Source organism: Enhydra lutris, unplaced genomic scaffold (assembly GCF_002288905.1).
Source record: "Enhydra lutris kenyoni isolate GAN:26980312 unplaced genomic scaffold, ASM228890v2 scaffoldscaffold19, whole genome shotgun sequence".
Lineage (NCBI taxonomy): Eukaryota > Metazoa > Chordata > Mammalia > Carnivora > Mustelidae > Enhydra > Enhydra lutris.
In genome coordinates this window covers 15,233,551-15,252,941 of record NW_019154103.1, presented here as the reverse complement: position 1 = coordinate 15,252,941, position 19,391 = coordinate 15,233,551, and the positions used below count along the sequence as shown (strand labels likewise).

General features: G+C 36.0%; 1 protein-coding gene across 1 annotated transcript in view; it reads right to left on the bottom strand.

Moving 5' to 3' along the window:
* The window catches only part of LOC111148290 (adhesion G protein-coupled receptor V1), a 507,584-nt gene extending 490,359 nt beyond the window's left edge, over positions 1–17,225 (bottom strand). The window contains exons 1-9 of the mRNA XM_022504771.1: positions 17,198–17,225; positions 15,695–15,879; positions 13,385–13,534; positions 12,164–12,259; positions 9,328–9,432; positions 6,613–6,726; positions 4,077–4,642; positions 3,262–3,532; positions 2,544–2,873 (exon numbers count right to left, since the gene is read on the bottom strand). Of these exons, the coding sequence (XP_022360479.1) occupies positions 2,544–2,873; positions 3,262–3,532; positions 4,077–4,642; positions 6,613–6,726; positions 9,328–9,432; positions 12,164–12,259; positions 13,385–13,534; positions 15,695–15,879; positions 17,198–17,225 (1,845 nt within the window). The remainder of the gene's footprint in view (positions 1–2,543; positions 2,874–3,261; positions 3,533–4,076; positions 4,643–6,612; positions 6,727–9,327; positions 9,433–12,163; positions 12,260–13,384; positions 13,535–15,694; positions 15,880–17,197) is intronic.
* Positions 17,226–19,391: the final 2,166 nt, after the last annotated feature.

The window sequence follows — 19,391 nt, the reverse complement described above, 5'->3', positions numbered from 1 at the left end:
GGATGCCCCATCTGGCCACTCACGTCACAAGAGCATCCCACAAGCCACAGGGGAAGCAGACACCACTGTGTACAAGGCCATGTTCTCTTCACCCATCACTCCAAGAGAAATTCAAGGGTCCTCCAAGATGGGTTATCCTCCTAGAAGTATGCATCACATCATACCTTCCCCATTTTGAGGTAACACAAAATACCAATAAAAAAATAAGGAAAGATGAAGAGGGTGCCTGGGTGGCTCAGTGGGTTAAGCGTCTGCCTTCGGCTCAGGTCATGATCCCAGGGTCCTCGGACTGAGCCCCGCATCGAGCTCCCTGCTCAACGGGAAAGCTGTTTCTCCGTCTCCTACTCCCCCCTGCTTGTATTCCCTCTCTCACAGACTCTCGGTCAAATAAATAAATAAAGTCTTAAAAAAAACAAACTAACAAACAAAAAAAGATGAAGAGCAGAATCTCCTAACATTAAGTGGCAAAACCTTTGGAAACAATGGCAAAATGTCTTCTTGTGGGTACACATGTTACAAAGAGGTATCCTCTACATACTGATAAATCTTATATCTCCATAACAGGTCACCTTCTAGACTCCTCTACCTGGAGTCCTCAAAAAATATACAAATGGTACAAGCATGAGCAATGTCCCAGGTGAAAACATACAAAAAAAGACAAGAGTTTTCAGAATGAAAGGGCCTACCTCATCAAGCACCAAGCAAAGTAGGAAACAGTCCTGTGGAATTCAAAACATTAAGAAGATTTAAAAAAAAAAAAAAGATCTCAGGGTTAACAAGCAAGTTACCTAAAAATGTAAATAATGTCTTTCCCCACAAATTTCTCATCAGCAACTGTGCTATAAAACAATACCCTCCAAATTCTGAAGAAAAAAGTATTTATTTTTATTTTTAGAGAAGGGGAGAGAGAGAGAAGAAGAGAGAGAATCTCAAGCAGGCTCCACACCCAGTGCACAGTCCAACGCAGAGCTCAATCCCACAATCCTGAGATCATGGCCTAGGCCGAAATTGAGAGTCAGACGCTTAACCAACTGAACCATCCAGGCACCCTGGAAAAATCATTTTAATCTAAAAATTTCTACCAAGCCAAACTATCAATGTGAGTTTGAAGTTTTGTTTTTAGCTTTTCAAAGACTCAAAAAGTTTACTTTGCATCTTCCTTTTCTGCATATGTATTTGAGGAAGACATTACAACAAAAACCAAACACAATCCAAGAAAGAAAAAGCAAGAGATCAAGAAAATTCGGGAGCTCAGTAGAAACCATTCCAAGTAGCAGGTGTGGAGCAAGCATAGAAAGCAGTTAGTATGGCTAACTCACCATGCAACATGTATAAGAAAACTGGAAGCTAGAATGTGGTGAGGATGGCATATAGATAGGGAGCAGTCAGAAATACTAAAGAAAGCAGCAAAAAGCATAAAACAAAGTCTAGGCAAAAATATGAGACCAATTTAAATGTGCATGATTCGAAAAAATTAATTGAATATGAGACTTCATTTGATACATATTTCGGTTAGTGAAATATGTGGAGATAAAGGATTATAAACTCTTTATCAACCCATTCACACTATTTGAATTTCTATTAAATTTATTTACATAACCAAAATTCGGTAAGCATCCTTTGTTGCTTTCTAATTTTCAGAATCAATCAATAACAAATGCATGGAAAACATAACGACATTATCATAAGTGAGTGCAGATTTTTTTAAATTTTGGCAATAAAAATAATGTTTTGGTTAATAAAAAAAAAGTAGAAGAATATGTTACAGGGCCCTAACTTCTTTTTATTTTTTATTTTTTTTAAGATTTTATTTATTTATTTGACAGAGATGATAAGTAGGCAGAGAGGCAGGCAGAGAGAGAGGGGGAAGCAGGCTCCCTGCTGAGCAGAGAACCCAAAGCGGGGCTTGATCCCAGAACCCTGGGATCATGACCTGAGCTGAAGGCAGAGGCTTTAACCCACTGAGCCACCCAGGCACTCCCCTAACTTCTTTTTATTAAGTAGATGAGAATCCAGAGATTCTATCTATAGTTAATAGACAAAGAAACAGATTTTTTAGTATGTTATTTTAAAATCTACACAATTTTTCTCATATTGCTTTATTTCTGAAATGCCTCCCCTGCAGTATCCATCATGAAAAACAGTATTTATCCTATAAATCCCATTCCTATCATATTTTCCTAAATCAACTCAAAAGAATGGTGGATCTCTTTCTCCTTCTTTCTCTCAATCTCTCCCCTACCTGCCCTCCTCCATTAACAATCTGTGTTACTCCATTTTGTCATCTGTTATTGTCTGACCTGCATTTCAAGTTGGTATACTTTTATTAAAGTAATAACTTTAGTAGGACCCTTGTTTTATTCATCCTTATATGGCTTAGGAGCAGACACTTTCTCTCCTTAGGCGCCCTCAACAAATTGTAGTTAACTAATGGTAGCATCCAAACCATCAGTGTGGCAAGATAAGGGTTAGTTAACTCTCTCACACAGACAAATACATTTGCAGTTGAACCAAAGTTGAAATTGTTCTAATCATTACAGTACCTTTACTAGAAAGTGGGCCCCATTCTGAAGGAATGCATCGTTTCTTATTGGTAGTTTTGTGGTGACTTGGATTTTTTGTTCTGGAAAAATGAGGTTATTTCTCCTGGACATATTTAAGATGCCATCTTTTGCTCGCAAAGGGTCCACAGCTCCAGCAGGAATATAAAGGGCAGAATAAAGCATCTTTACATCTCCTTTAGTTCCTCCTCCTCTTGTAAAACTCAGGAATAAATATCGTTCACCTGGGCTGCTTTCAATCTTCTGGTTTTCCATAGGAAAAAATGTTATTAGGCCATAAACATCATCACTATCTTGAATGTAGAACAAAAGCTGCAGATAAGGAAATAAAATATTAAAGTGTAGAATTCTCACATCTGAGAAAACCAAACTATTGATTTTCTAAGCTATTCTGATTTTTAATAGTTATTTACATATCATGTCTAAAGATGATCACTTTTTACATGTAATAGAGTAAAAGATGAATCAAAAATAGATTTGGCAACTTTCCCAATTTATTGCTTGTGGAATTTTTTTGAAGAGTAAATTTTTTATTTACGGAAAAGACCATCTTGAGTAATGGAAACATACATCATTTCTAAAAACAAGTGTTCTTCCTGTTGCACCCACCTAGACATAAAAGTAATACGTGTGATCAAATTCTTTGGCTCTTCAGTAGCACAGAAATATTCACACAAGTAAAGCAGAACAACTGATCTACCTCTGCTGGTTCGCTCACTTCTGCACCTCCTCGTACTGTATGAGGCAGAATCCGAAGTAGATAAGCTTCTGCTTCTTCTGGAAGATCATCACTAACAATAGTAAGAGGAATTGATGCCAACATCTGCCCTTGTGCAAAATGGAGAACTCCGGAACTTGGTCTGATATCTGCTGTTACTGGTGAGGGATCACTGCTATTCCGTGTCAGTTCCCAGTTCACAGAAATATTCCCATGGGTGCCACCATTTCTAACCACTGTAATTTCTTCAAATCTAGAATTTTATAATAAATACATATGGTCACATATTATACTTGTTTCCCTTAGCTGGGCTTTTTCTTTTTCTTTTTAAGATTTCATTTTTTTATCTGACAAAGAGAGAGATCACAAGTAGGCAGAGAGGCAGAGAAAGAGGGGGAAGCAGGCTCAGCAGATGGGGAGCTCGATTCCAGGACCCTGAGATCATGATCTGAGCTGAAGGCAGAGGCTTAACACACTGTGCCGCCCAGGTGTCCCCCCTTAGCTGGGCTTTTTTCAACGTCAAACTGGCCATCAGATTTTGGTAAAAGCAGAATCCATATCATAGAGAACGAATGGCTGTTTTTAATATGAAGGGGTAGATATGTAGATGTGTCCTGGGAACCTACTACAGTATGAATTCACTTGCATATTTAAATCACTCTGAAAATAAGAGAGAAAACATCAAAACCATGGTGGAAGAAGTGACACAGTTCGACACTATGTCCAACGGCACAAGTACTGAATCACGGAATAATATATTAAAATAATCGTAATAACAGGTTTAAAATAAACCATACCTTGATGTTGTATCTTCATCAATTACAACTGTCCTTTCAAACAAGATACTGTTGAATGACAGGACTCCATAAGGTTTGTCGTTTGGCTTAATGGTGATTTGCACAATAGAAGGGGGTAATAGCACAGCATCTCCCTGCAAGGTATCTTTTAGTAATACAACATGAAATGATTCCGCAATCTCTGGAATGGTGTCATCAACTATCTGAAATTTCAGGTGTGATTCATGAGTAAAAGGTGGAAAAACAATAGTTGGTGTTGGCTGAAGATCAATGAAGTCTAAATTTTCCTGGGCATGTGCTGTTGAATTCCCAGTTATAATAACGTAACTGATTGAAACCTCATATTCGTCAGATCCAATCAGATGCCCATTTTCATCTTTTCCACGAACCACTGGAATTAGGAGTATGTGGTCTTCCTCAGGGACCAAATAAATATTCTGGACGAATCTCACGGGACTATCATTTTTCTTAATGATTATTTCAACTGAGCTCCTAGAGGTGTTGATCTCAGCTCCTCCTTCTACACTTTTCAGTTGAATCAAAAATATTTCATCATTTTCTGGTACCTGTCAATAAATATAAACAACAGCAAAAATATCAATAGCCAAAACATCTGCAAAGAAACCAGAGTATACAAAGTTGCTATGCTTCAGTACAAAGATACAAAAAAATTTTAACTGAAGGGAATAGAGAGGCTTGTTTAAAATCTACATTTTAATATATCTTCCAAAGTTACATAATATATTTTAGATAGGGAAGGAAAAGTTCATAAAGCAATGGTATGGACAGGTATTAAAATATAGGTATAATGTCTTCCAACCTTGATCAATCTTTAGGTAACACTAATGATTTGACAGTAAGACTGGGCATAAAATTTTACTAGTTTTATCAAACTGGTAGAGTCAGAAGTAGCATGATAGTAATCTAATAATAATATGTAAGAATATCTAAGAATCTGGGATAATATTATAGATATATAATATCTAAGAATATGGAAAACTTTACATTAAACATCACATGCAAATAGTTTTCAACATGTGAATTATTCTTGCTTTGCTCTAAATGATTTCTAATTCAAGAAGTAAACATATACCAATCATATGATTTCCAAAATACACATCATGCCTCTGGAGAACAAGCTCTAAGAGTCACTATCAGGGAAATGTTGACACTGTTAGAGTGAAACTTTTTTTTTTTTTTTTTTTTTTGCAGCTACACAGAATTCCTGGGGATAATGCTGTTTAGATAAATTCTGTTTTATGAATAAAAGGGAAGAAAGAAATCTTTTTACCTCCATAAACAGCAATACAAAAGGTAATGCTATTTATCTAAAAAAAATGCTGTGATTTGATTGGTGATCTCTTTATTGCCCAATTTTACTGAGGAATAATTGACAAATATAACTAATATATTTTAAATGTACACATGATGGTTTGATATACATACACATTTTGGAATAACTGCAGAGATCCAGAGAATTAACATAATCATCACCTCACACATTGATTCTTTTTGTGTGAGTGACTGAACACTTATGATCTACTCTCAGCAACTTTCAAGTATACAACACTGTATTATTAACAGCAGGCACCATGCTGTACATTAGATGCTCAGAGGATGATCTTTTAAGTTTCTAGGTAAAATGCATAATTAATCATTGCCCCAAATTATAACCTTTTCAAGGATCTAAAAACAAAAGGTTTTTACTAGCTTAAAGAACCAGAAGAACTAGAGTCATCAATGCTACCTATTATTTCATTTTTTTTTAAGAGAAACAAATTCTAACAATGTCTTCTAAATCATTTTTCTTCTCTTGGGATTTTTTGTGATTTGATTTCATGATTTTTTTTTTTTTTTGTAGCAAGGTAAGGGATAAAATTCCCAGCTATTTTATTCTCTCTTTGTTTCTGACAATATTAAGATTGTTTTATTAAAAGTTACATTTTCTCTCATTTAGCTCACAAGAGATACCCTTGCACATTATTGTTCAAATCCCTTCCCTTCTTAGTTAAGTTAGCTGTGTCACATATCTCAATCCTTGGTAACTTCATTATGAAATGTAAAAATTTAAACTAAAGCCTTCGCATGAATGTGAACATTTAAAATATCCAAACAAAAGAATATCAATTACAGTAGAATCTTCTTTGTTTCCATAGTAAAATACTTACGCTGTGTAGGTAGTACTGTAACTGTTCAAAACTGAAATCACCAACAAAAATCAATCATCAGGGTTTACAAAATGATTAAGTTTTTGTAATACATGTGGTTGCCGGTTATATTCAGGCTTATCAGCTTTTAGATATACAATTTTATGTAAAACAAATTAGGTAAATATTAATCAGAGATACTCCAAAATGGCTCTTTATATCTAAAGTATACACTAACTAGTTAGTACTATACACTAACCTTACACAGGACTATGTTCTTGAATAATTTCAAATAGTGAACACAGTTTAATGCTTGACATAATGTACTCCAACATGTCTGTACTACAGGCAGAGTCCCTGTCCCATTGAAGCATTTAACAGTATCTCACCTCATCATCGAGTACTGTCAAATTATAAATGACTATTGCTCTGCCAGGGGGAAAGGTGATATTTCCTTTAACTGGGCTCAAATCTTCCTCAGGTGAATTTGGGCCACCCTCTACCTGCAAAGAAACACACAGTGCCATTGATAAACACAAAATATTTCACAAGAGTAAGAAAGCATTACTGACAAAAATCAAAAATCCACTTAAAAATGTTTTGAGAGGGGGCGCCTGGGTGGCTCAGTGGGTTAAGCCGCTGCCTTCGGCTCAGGTCATGATCTCAGGGTCCTGGGATCGAGTCCTGCATCGGGCTCTCTGCTCAGCGGGGAGCCTGCTTCCCTCTCTCTCTCTCTCTCTCTGCCTGCTTCTCTGCCTACTTGTGATCTCTCTCTGTCAAATAAATAAATAAAATCTTTAAAAAAAAAAAATGTTTTGAGAGAAGAATTATAGAAAACTGTACATAAGTCTGCCCTCTTAATTAATAGTCCAGGAGTATAATACAGTTATAGATCTTGACTACAATCACATTAAACTACATGGTTTCTAAGCACTTTTTCTTTTTTTCTCAGCCATTAAAGTAAATCTGAGAAAAAAAACATAGATTTTCTTCACAGGTACGTATTCAAAATTGGTAAATTCTCTTAAGTAACAGAATCAAATGGCAGTACCAGCACTGACTGTATAACGTTGAGCAAGATATTATATAACCCCAACGGATGCCTGGGTGGTTTAGTCACTTAAGTGTCTGTCTTTGGTTCAGGTCATGATCTCAGGATCCTGGGATTGAGTCCTGCACTGGGCTCATTGGTCAGTGAGGAGTCTGCTTCTCCCTCAGCCTCTGCCTACCACTGCCACCACCCCCTATCCCCCACCTGTGCGCGCGCTCTCTCTCTCTCTCTCTTATCTTTAAAATAGGCATAATACTATCCACTTCACAGGTTAGATGTGAAGAAGTAATAAGACCATTCTTTTTGAAAAGTGCTTATTAAGTACTCTGTGCCTGATCTCTGTTACACGCTAAGGATACAGCAGTGAATAGGCAAACTCCCTACCCATAAGGACCTACATTTAATGAAAGGGAAAAATGATAAATAAATGTGTATTTTTCAGATGATGATAAGTATTATGGAGAAGAAATTAAGAAGGGCACGAGGGAGACAAAGTTCTGGGAAGAGATGTGGTTTTTTTTTGTTTTTTTTTTTTTAACAGTCCCTTCAGCATGTGACCTCTCCTGCTCCACAGACTCCCAATTTCCCTATTTATTTTTTTTTTTAAGATTTTATTTATTTATTTGACAGACCGAGATCACAAGTATGCAGAGAGGCAAGCAGAGAGAGAGAGAGGAGGAAGCAGGCTCCCCACTGAGCAGAGAGCCCGATGTGGGGCTCGATCCCAGGACCCTGGGATCACGACCTGAGCCGAAGGCAGAGGCTTTAACCCACTGAGCCACCCAGGCGCCCCGAGATGTGGTTTTTATATGTAGTGAGAATCAATGTAAGGCACTTAGAACAGTAAATGGCAACATTAAATGCTCAGCAAATACTAGTTGTAATTATTTCAACAAAACAAAGGCTCAAGACTCAAGAAAGTAACTTTAGACATCCAGAAAGTAACATTCAAAATTTGCAATTTTGCCTTATCCTTTCCACAACCAATTTTTTCCCAATTTTTCCCACATTTGTTATTAGATACATTTTCAAAAATGTACTATCTACGACTACTGCATATTTAATTAGTGCTACTATGTTTTTCACACATTATTCTCTTATGGCATTTTATTTTTTGATGCAATTACCATAACCATCGTACAGTGTAGGTCTCCATGAGCACAAGAAGAACTCTACTATGTTTCAGAATTAGGTTATATAAATCCAACTATCCATTTTATTGATATTGCTATTAATAGTTAAGATAGAAACTGGTAAGATAGAAATTAATGCTCTAATATTTGAAAACAGCATATGAACATGTTCTAGATATTATAAGGGACAAAAATTAGTTGAAGATTTGAATATGTATCTCATAAAATAGCAATATGGTGACTCACTGGTATGCCTGTGTTCAGTAAGCAATCAAATGGAATGGTGACAGGTAGCACCCTAAGAAACCTGCCTCATTCTCAGCCTATCTGAGTCAAGTCAAATGCTCTAACACCTATGGACCACCATGGTGGAGTCTGACTGCTCTTAACAGCATCCATTAAGAGTATTTTTTTAAATGGGGAAAACATAAAATGGGGGAAGACTAGACATCAAATAATCAAATAATTTTACATAAATTTTACATAAGCCTAAGTAACCCATGGGCATTTTTAAAATTTACATCCTTGAAAAGGTTTATCATAAAGGTTTAATGAATTTTTTAGAATTAACATTATTATTATTTTATTTTGTGGTTTATTATTACCAACCAGTATATAAAATGATACATTGTGTTTCATGGTAGCATAGTATATGCAAGCAACAACAACAACAAAAAACATCTTTTATTAACTATGAAATTTATCAGATAATAAAAGTATTTACTATTATTTCAGTTTTTTAAGGGTCATTCATGCTTATTATAGAAAGGACCTTCATTTATAACTTAATTATGTGTGTGTGTGTGTGTGTGTGTGTGTATATAAAATATATATATATAAAATGACTTAATTTATAACTTAAAAGTTATAGCCACCTGATGTGAACTCTGAAGTTTCAAGTGATTTCAGACTAAACTTACCTCAAAAGTCACAGTAACCATTCCATAAGTTCCTTTTTCTCTGATGAGAGTAAGAGGCACAGATTCATTTCTGCCCCTGGGCTCACTCACTGTGATTGAAAAAGGCTAGTGGGAACAGCAAAGACAGGCACTTATCAGCCAGAGGTAGAGGTGGTACAAACTGTTAACCTTAGAAATACTAAATTTACATAGACAAATTAATCCACATCATACCCGAAGAATGTGATATGACCTAGCATTAATTAGCTGTAGTTAATAAAAATGCTTGAAAGGTTAAAAATAATAGTGTAAAGGGAACATAAAACTTGGTCAAGCAAAAGATGCAAGTTCTTGTCCTGATTCTACCATCAGCTAGCTATTCTGCTGAAAGATCTTAGAGGTTATTTAGTTGAAAGATGAGAAATTCAAATGCTCACAGGGACCCAGGATGTCAAAAAACCAAGTTGCGTCTCCCCGAGAGTAGCTGATTGTGACCACCCAGTGGCAGCACCACCAACAGGCCTTACTCCTAACCACTATGCCCTTCTCATTGGCCAACCTGCCAGTGAAAAGCAGAGGACTGCTAATGATTTTCAGGACATGATCACTGGGGGAAAGAAGCCAGGGCTTCAAATGTTGAAACACGCTGACTTGGGTGCCTGAAACTGGGCCTAGAAGAGGAGGAAGAAGGAAGCAGCCAGGTGCATGCTTTCTAGGGCAGCAGTGCCCATCTCTCCTGGTGACCCCAAGCCTCAGTGTCCCCATCCATAAATGGGGATCAGAATATCTGTCCCAAAGACATCGAACATCATCAGTGCTCTCTTCATCATCAACATAATCATTATCCAGGCCAGGAGCTGAAGCCAGCTTATTTAGCAACTACTGTGACCTCAACTGTTTACTTTGTTTCATTTTAACCTTATGGGGCAGGTGCCCAGTCAGGGGCTCCCTGGCAGCACAGCAACCACAACAGTCAGGGACCTGCCACCAATGCTAAAGACTGGGATTCATTCCCAGAGGTTAAGAGGTACTGTGTCAAGAAAAAAGGCGGGTGGGAGGGAAGGAGGGGGAAGGGAGGGGGGAGGGAGGAAGGAGGGAAGGGAGGGAGGAGAAAGGAGGGAGGGAGAAAAGAAACCTTTAAACAAGTCAGTATGAGGTTAGGGGTGATAAATTGGGAGTGAATATAAAAGAAAGACAGTAAGGAGAAAAATTAAGCAATTAAGAGAGCCTGCTTCATAATTAACAAGTAATTCCCCATCATTTAAATAGAACTGACTGATTAATTAATTTAATTAATTTTGTAAATGACAATATAATGGAGGTCACAAAATGTCTACTATATTGACATTATCCACATCTTTTTTTAATAAAGATACTGCAATTAAAAGTTCATATTTATCTATAGCTTGCCTTGTTACAGAGATAATTTAAGGTAAGAAAATGACATACAATGCACCAATTGTAGCAGCAATCTAAATTGGAAAATAAATAAAAAGCTGGGGAGTATCATCATCTTTTAGTAATGATAATTAGTAACATAATTCAAAAAGCCTCAGTATCAGGAAGGTGATTGTAGTCTAAAACTTAGTGGCAAGATCCAATTGTATCCAAGATAAATTTTGTTTTAAGAGCTGGAAACATGGGCACCTGGGTGGTTCAGCTGTTAAGCATCTGCCCTCAGCTCAGCTCATGATCCCAGGATCCTGGGATGGAGCCCCACATCAGGCTCCCTGCCCAACAGGAAGCCTGCTTCTCCCTCTCCCACTCCCCCTGCTTGGATTCCATCTCTTTCTCTCTCTCTCTCTCTCTCTCTGTGTCAAATAAATAAATAAAATATTTTTAAAAATGGCTGCACCATTAAAAAAAAAAAAAATAAGAGCTGGAAACAATTTCTCTCAAAGGGGAACCTGTCTTGTGTACTTCTTTCTAAAGATAAAACTCTCTGAACAGAGGACACACAGGAATTCAGTGATCAAGAGAAAAGAATGAACTGCTGAGCAAAACTGAGGGAGATGATGAGGAGTTTTAACCTTTAAGAAATATGAGTAAGTGGGAAAAAAATCTCAGGGTAGGGACCGACTACAGAATTTAAGAACTATCGTGTCTTCATTCTATTCAATTCTGAGTTGACTATAGGTTTTTCCAGTACTCTTCCAGTAAATTTTTCTCATCTCCAACCTTCAGAGGAGGAGGACAAACAGTATTTTCTTTCAGTGGCAACTGAGAAAATCAAGCAAAAGGAACTACATTACAACATCTGCTAGAGCCTAAATGTTTGTGCCCCTCCTCCCCCCACCCTGAAGTCGTGTTCAAATCCTGGGCAGTGGGGCCTTTAGGAGATGATTAGGTCACAAGGGCAAAGCTATTCTGAATGGGACTAGCGCCCTTATCAGAGAGACCTCCCACAGCTCCTTTGCCCCTCCTGCCCTTTGAAAACAGCACACTAAGACATCTAGGAAGCAGGCCTTCACCAGACACAGATCTCAGACGTCTCTGCCTCCAGAACTGGGAGAAATCATTCCTGTTGTCTACAGAATTCTGTCACAGCAGACAGAACAGACTAAGACAACATCCAAGTTAGAGAACAGCAAAGGAGGCAACGAATGAGTCAGGTGAGAATGATCAGCAGGAGATTAGGACAAGAGATGGCCATGATCCGACAGGCCTCCTCAAGCTGAAGAAATCTTAGGTAGAACAAATGAACAGTCTACAAAATGTGGGACATGGATGAAGTTCGAGAAAATTTTATTTAAATATCAAATGTTAGGATGCTACCAGGTAACATCATGAAAAATAACAAAAAAAAATTAATAACTATTATCTAACAACCACAAGATTAATCAAATTGCAACCATACCATATCAAATGAAATAATTCCAAATGCATTGTCATTTGATAATATTGTCACAGTCACAGTCCTTGGCCATCCAAGTTTTACATTTGCTGAAGGTTTCTAAAATAAAAGCCCAAGAATAAGTTAATAAAATTAAAAATAAGAGGAACAGTGAAACATTTTAATAGTTTCTGTTTTTGCGTAATTGTTCAGAATATGAATAAAAATACACTTTTAATGCAGATTAAGAAAATATATTCAAACTAAGTCAACCTGGTAAAGAAGTCCCAAATAAACTTTTTAAAAAAGTTTAAAAAACCAGTAATCACTGGCTATCAAAATATCAATCACTATAATGATAAGTAATCACTGGCTAGTAATGCCATATTATAATTAATGCCATTACTAATGTAATAGAGAATTAAGTAAGCAGTGTGAAATTCTATTCAAATATGATTTTTTTTCTTACACTACAGAAGGTGCTGAAGCTTAACAATTACTTTTTTCTGTAAGTCACAGAGCCAGATTAAAGATGAAATATTAAAACATCTTTTCTAATCAACAAGGGAAGAGTTTCCTACAACATTTCTATTGATATTCAACAGCAGCATAAAGGAATATGCAAAAAGTAATATACAAAAGCAGAAGAGAACTATTTCAAGCATCATTTTCACAAAAATTTTACTCATACTGACCTAATGATTCTAAAAAAAATTCCCAATGCCCCTCAGAAAAATTAACTAGAACAGTGTTAGCAGTCATTACCTCAACCTAATAGATCAAGCCATAAAGGACAATTAAACCTTGGGCTATTCAAGCATTTTTCCCAGGGGCAGTCCAAAATAATTCTAAGGCGCAGGGACCTCCCACTTCCACGCCTGCTTTTTGTATCCTTCTCCTTTGAACTTAGAAGTCTAGGTCATTCTTTGTGCATCTGGTAGCAGGGGAGGGATAAAAGAGAAAAGGGCCAAATGGAAGACTGGTTTTCTTGAGCATCTGTCATGGCAATTCCTAAATAAGCTGAATGGATCCAAAAACTAACTGTAGAATCTTCTAAACAAGATTGTCTGAGGAATAATAACCACAATAATATTGTCTGTGGAACTGACAAAAAGGTCATCAGTTCTGAGTTCTATGAAAACCACCTCCAGTCTTTAGATGGGCTTTATCTCTACAGAAACAGATTTTTACGCACTGTAAGGTTTCTCTGAGTTTAAGGTGGGCAGCAGGGGCAAAAGGACTTACCTGTAATGTTAAGTGAAAAATAAAAGTTTCATCAGGCTCTGGTAAGTCATCATCGCATACTGCTATGTATACTGTCCGATTTGTTTCTCCAACAGGTATAAATGCTGCAGCATATGTGTCAAAAAAGTCACCGGTGTCATCTCCATACAGCTATCAAATGCAAAATATAGGTATTTCTTACAACAGTGTTAGGATAGGCATAACTGATGCTAATTGGAGCAATCAACAGAAAAAAACAGGAATCATCAACTCACGCTGATGTTTATAGACAGGATGTACCAAAAACAAAACAAATATTTAACAATTGACAAAAATCACTGTCAAAAAAAATTATTAAAAATGAGTCTAAGCAAAAACATTTGCTTATACTCTGGAAGGTAAAGGAATCATTACACAGAAAAGTAATAATTATATAGGAAAGTAAGGATGTGAATATTTTTTTTCTACCTCTTAATTGATCTGAAGTGGATTACAGCAAACCTGACAAGAAAACAAACTGTAGCTACAATAGGAAATAAAAAGGAATAGGAAATAAAGCAGGAACTAGCCTGCCAAATTGTATCAGGAAAATCAGTTATTTTTACCCTTTTGGTTTCAAAGAAATGCTTTTTTAAAACTTCAACTCAAGTTTTATTTATATTCTCCCCCACAACTCCAATAAAGACCAAATTCCTTTAGTCATCATAAACTTTTCCTTAACTTTTTAAGACTTCATTCTGTAACATCAACACTGCTAATAAGATTTTCAAGGGAGCAGTAATTATGAAATTATAAATGAGCAACTTCTGGTGCAAAGCTATATGAGATTTCTTTTGCCAAAGAACTCAAAATGAACAACTTAGCTACTGGAAAAAATACTATGATTTAGTACAAATATGTATAGGAAAATTATAGTCAATTTCTAGTTTTCTTTTATAAAAATAAAGTTTAAATACTTGAGATACCCAATTAACTTGTTGAGGGTATTGAAAAACTTGTACTCCTTAACATAAAAAGTGGCACAGCCTTTTAGAAAGCACTAACTATCAAGAGCCATTGAAACAAAGAGAAAAACACAGCAATCCAGTCCAAAAAAATCACTTAACAACCCAAAATGTGTAAAAATTGATATATATGTAAACATTTTCATCAAAGCAGCATTTATAGCAGCAAAGATTGGAAGGAACCTCATTGAAAAACAGGTGAAAAATGATTGAGAAATGATGATGCCACCATCAAGAGAAACTGTGAAAATGAAAGGGCAATCCCAAAACATCCTTATGATACAATCGAAATTATGCATAAAAGATTACTAAGTATAATGTATACTCAAGTCCAAATGAATTCAGTAAATATATTCACAGGTCATAAATTAAAAACTCAAAGCAATGCACAAAATTATAAAACTGGGTTTATTTCATAAGCAGTTTTTCTTCTTTATCTCTTTTTACGATGTTTCACAATGTGGTTAATTTAATCTCCTCCTTCAAAACTTATTTTTGAAAAAAAAATTTCAGGCACTTTGGGTCTCAAACACAGCAACATCCTTAGTAGTCATATGACATTTTTTTTTTATTTAATTTAATTTTTTTTTCAGTGTTCCAAAATTCATTGTTTTGCACCACACCCAGTGCTCCATGCCTTCCTTAATACCCACCACCAGGCTCACCCATCCACCCACCCCCCTCCCCTCCAAAACCCTCAGTTTGTTTCTCAGAGTCCACAGTCTCTCATGGTTTGTCTCCCCCTCCGATTTGCCCCCACTGATTAAACACAGACACACACAAATAGGCACACAATCCACCTAATAACCAAAGTGTGTATAAGATAACTTGATAAACAGTTTAACAAACTTACTACTTGCCTAACTTCTACTTAAGTTAATGTATTTCATTTCTCCCAAGCTCTCTGACAAAATTCATTTTTAATTTGCCATTTTTCGGCTTTTACATATTTTATGTATTTTCCCTAAGCCACCTGAAATTAATATCTGAGCAGAGACAACTTGTAACCAAATTACTAAAAGTAAAATTTTCTTCTACTTAGAAATAGTTACTGATGTCTTTGGTTTTTATTTGTTTTAACATTAAATATATGAACATTTTAAAATAATCAGCCTATACCTTTACAATAGTATTATTGTCAAGTGCATATGCTACCTTGGAGCGCTGTGTAAACTCTATAAGAAAAATGAATGGAATAGTGTAACTGCAAGTCATTTATCATAATGAAACAACTCAGAATCTCAAACAGTTAAAAAAATACTATCACTGAAACTAAGAAATTTCATATCATCTATTTCAGTAAGAATAGAACTACATCATTTCTTACCGATACAATTGCAGTGACATTTGCTGGCTCTCCTATCCTTTCGATGACAAGACGAATAACTGTTGTACTTGTTTCATTAACTACAAATTTTGTTTGTCCGGCAAACCTTATTTCTGTTTCTCCAAACACAAAAGGGATGAATAAAGCTGAGAGGAGATTTACTAGAAAAGATGCAGAGGGCATCCCTATAAGGGGGGGAAAAAAAAAAGCTTTGAATGTATTTTCATTACACTGTTGCTTACAGGTATAAACATAGGATGAAGAGCTAGACAGTCAGCAACTAAGACATAAATACATCAAGTATTAAGTATCCAACTTAAATACGTGATCAAAGAAACAAGTTAAAAAATCACAATCTCTTCTGTGGTTCTTTTTTACAATTCATAACTACTTTTTGTTCTTTAACTTATATATCAAGATAATAGTTATTAGTAGCCTTAAACTTTTTATTAAATTAGGGTTTTTAAAATTTTTGACGCTAAAACTTATTCTAAGAAAAAACATAAAGCAGTACCTCGGAAATGGAGTTAAAGCCCATATTTCCTTCCCCCAAGTGAAACTGTAAAATGTAAGCTAAAACTAAAAAATTATCAAATGGATCAATAATCTTAATGCGGTTTCTTCATCTTTTTATTTGATGATCACACAAATATGAGAGAACTCTTAAAAGTGGTATGTAAAAGCAGTTGAAGCTAAAACTTTATTGTAAATTGATTTCTTGGTTGTTTCTACCTTTTCCTGAAATTTGTCTCATTTGAGAATGTTTTAAAAATTTTTTTTTAGGGACGCCTGGGTGGCTCAGTTGGTTAAGCGGCTGCCTTTGGCTCAGGTCATGATCCCAGCGTCCTGGGATCGAGTCCCACATCGGGCTCCTTGCTCAGCGGGGAGCCTGCTTCTCCCTCTGCCTCTGCCTACCACTCTGTCTGCCTGTGCTCATGCTCTCTCTCTCTCTCTAACAAATAAATAAATAAAATCTTAAAAAAAAAAAAATTTTTTTTTTTAGTTACTGCAAGGAAACGCTAAAGTTTTTAAAGTTTTTTAGTGATTGTAAGAAATGCTAATATTTTCAACATATGTTTCCAGGACTTAAATTTCTTCCATTAAACAAGCTAAAACATTAATATCATTTCTTAGAAAATGTCTATGTTGCTTTAAAAATAAGCAGCATAGACAAACATTTGACTGTATTTCCTTCTCTTCCATAAGTTCTTTTGTTTTCTTCTTACTAGACTGTGTGTGTTTATGAGTCATCAATAGCGTTCCTGCTTTCAGCACTGTGTGATTCAAGTGTTTTCAAAAGCACAACAGTGCAGTGGCCTCTTGAAAGCACTGTTGTTTTGTAATGTAGATGCACCTCCACAAAATGTGAACAACTGATCTCACGGATCATTAAGATTCCAATGGATTATGTGATCAGTCACACGAACATAACAAGTTCATGTGTTTTAAAGGAGAGTTGCATTATGCACTCTATGAGCCAAAATGCTTCCTATTAATCTTTACCTTGGTCGCAAAGTAATAAAACTTTCATGCATGCGGTACTTCCACATGGCTACCCATGGTGTTATATTTAGAAACCACCAAACACACAAGTTCTTGATATATTTTAGTTTAAATGCAATTTGCTCAGTCAAGTATATTCAAACAATGCAATCTGAGATTGCTTAAAGATGTCTCCCATATTTATGGCTGCAAAATCCAGACAGGGATGCAGAGGTCAGAGTCCAGGAAGGGCCAACAGAGACAGAGATTCTGGAGGACTAAGGAATTCTGTACACCTGTGCCTTCTAAGAATGTTCACCCGTCCTGGGGATAAGGGACTTGGGGGAAGAAATAAAACAGCTCTTTCTTCCCTGACTTCTAAGGTGGAAACCTTAACCAAAAGTAAGTTAATTTAAAAAGTGAGAGAAAGGGAAGGAAAAAGGCAAAGACTGGGTGAGTCAGGAGATTAGGAGCAGCTCTGGGGCCACCAAAGACAACTGAAGGTCTTCTGTGGAATTCTAAAGCCAGAATGATTTCACACCTCACTATGACAAACAGTAGGGGAAAAATGGACTAGGAATGAGAAAGAGAATACAGAATGGAGGGTGAGGAGGCAGTGAGCTTGGCTTTGAATGTGTAAGAAAAAGATCAACTTTGGTCTATTGTGATTTTGAAAGAAAAAAATTCCTTGAACGTGAGATGTGACAGAACTTTGAGCTGAGAGGAATACGACACCTGAAGTTCTAAGTGAGAAAGAGTGAAAGTGAATTATAGCATGACAAGAGGGAATCACAAAAGGCTGGGGAAATAAGTTCTCAAAATTTGTTCTGCATCAGAATCAGCTCAAATGTTTGTTAAAAATGCTAACTCACACACTCAAAATTTTTGATCCAGGGAATTTAGGTTGAGGCCCAGGAATCTACATTCAACAGGCAGCCCTACTGATTCTAATTCTAAGCCCAACTGATCCTTGAGACATACTTTGACATACACTGTCCGGGAGTGTAAGGAAGAGTGTGAGGAGTGTGTTCGAGAGTGGACGTACAATAAACCACATTTGCAGCTTTGAGTTAATTACTAAATTTTTCAATGCAATATGCTTGAACTTACTGCTGACTTCCTTAAATATTTTTTCCTATACGTTATTATATTATATTCTAAGATTCCACATATCCCAAAGAAAAACTGCAAAGACCTATAGAAAGTAATCAGAACAGCGAATGTTTAGGTACCGTTGTTGTAGAAACTTTACTTAACAACATCCCTCTGAAGAAGGTACTAGTAGCATTAAGCTCATTTATAGCTGACGAAACTAAGGCACAGAGAAGTTAACACATGTGGTGCTACTTAACTAAGTAAATGACCAGGCAGGATTTGAACCCAGCAGTCCACATTCAGGCTCTACCCCATAACCATACTATATTGCCTCTTACATACTATTCCTACAAATCACATGCCTCCATCTTAAAAAATTTGGTAGATTGCTTATGCTACCTGTTTCCAAACATTCAAATATTTTAAACTCATGCACAATAACCAAAACTTCCATGAAGATATATAATTACAAGTCTCCTAAGTCTGCACATTATTATTCAAATAAACATTACATTTATTTAACAGAAACTATGGTTCTCTTGACTATTTTAAATATTTAATAGCATCTTTTAATGTCAGGACCAATGAGCTCAAGTGGTACATTCTTACAGTTTCCCAGGCAATTAGAGCTCCAAGATCTTGTGGCTAAGTCAGTAAATTCATTTTAAATTGGTGCACATCAGTGAATTTTGAGATTATGTGAAATGAACAAACAAGCATGATTGGAAATGCCTCAAATTCTGTGACATCATTGATAATTGAATCTCCCCTGCTTTCATCTTTTCAACTTGTAAGAAAAGTTGTTGAGGCAAAGTTGGCATTCAACAGAAACTAAAAGATGAAGAAAAAAGCTTTGAAAGTGAAGTTCCCATTAGAAGACAGGCATAATTAAACAAATGCTGAAGTTTCTTTTTTAGAGTAACTAGGTACATTTTCCTCTATCATACTAAAAATCTAGTCTTTGGAACTCTATTAAACTCAGAAGAATAGGCATTAGCAACTGACACAACATGTAAATCTTTTATCTATTTCAGGTCACTTTTCACTTACTTAAGAAAAGTTTTACATGACCCATCAGACCACCAATTTTAAACTTTTCTGTGAAATGAATTCCAAACAT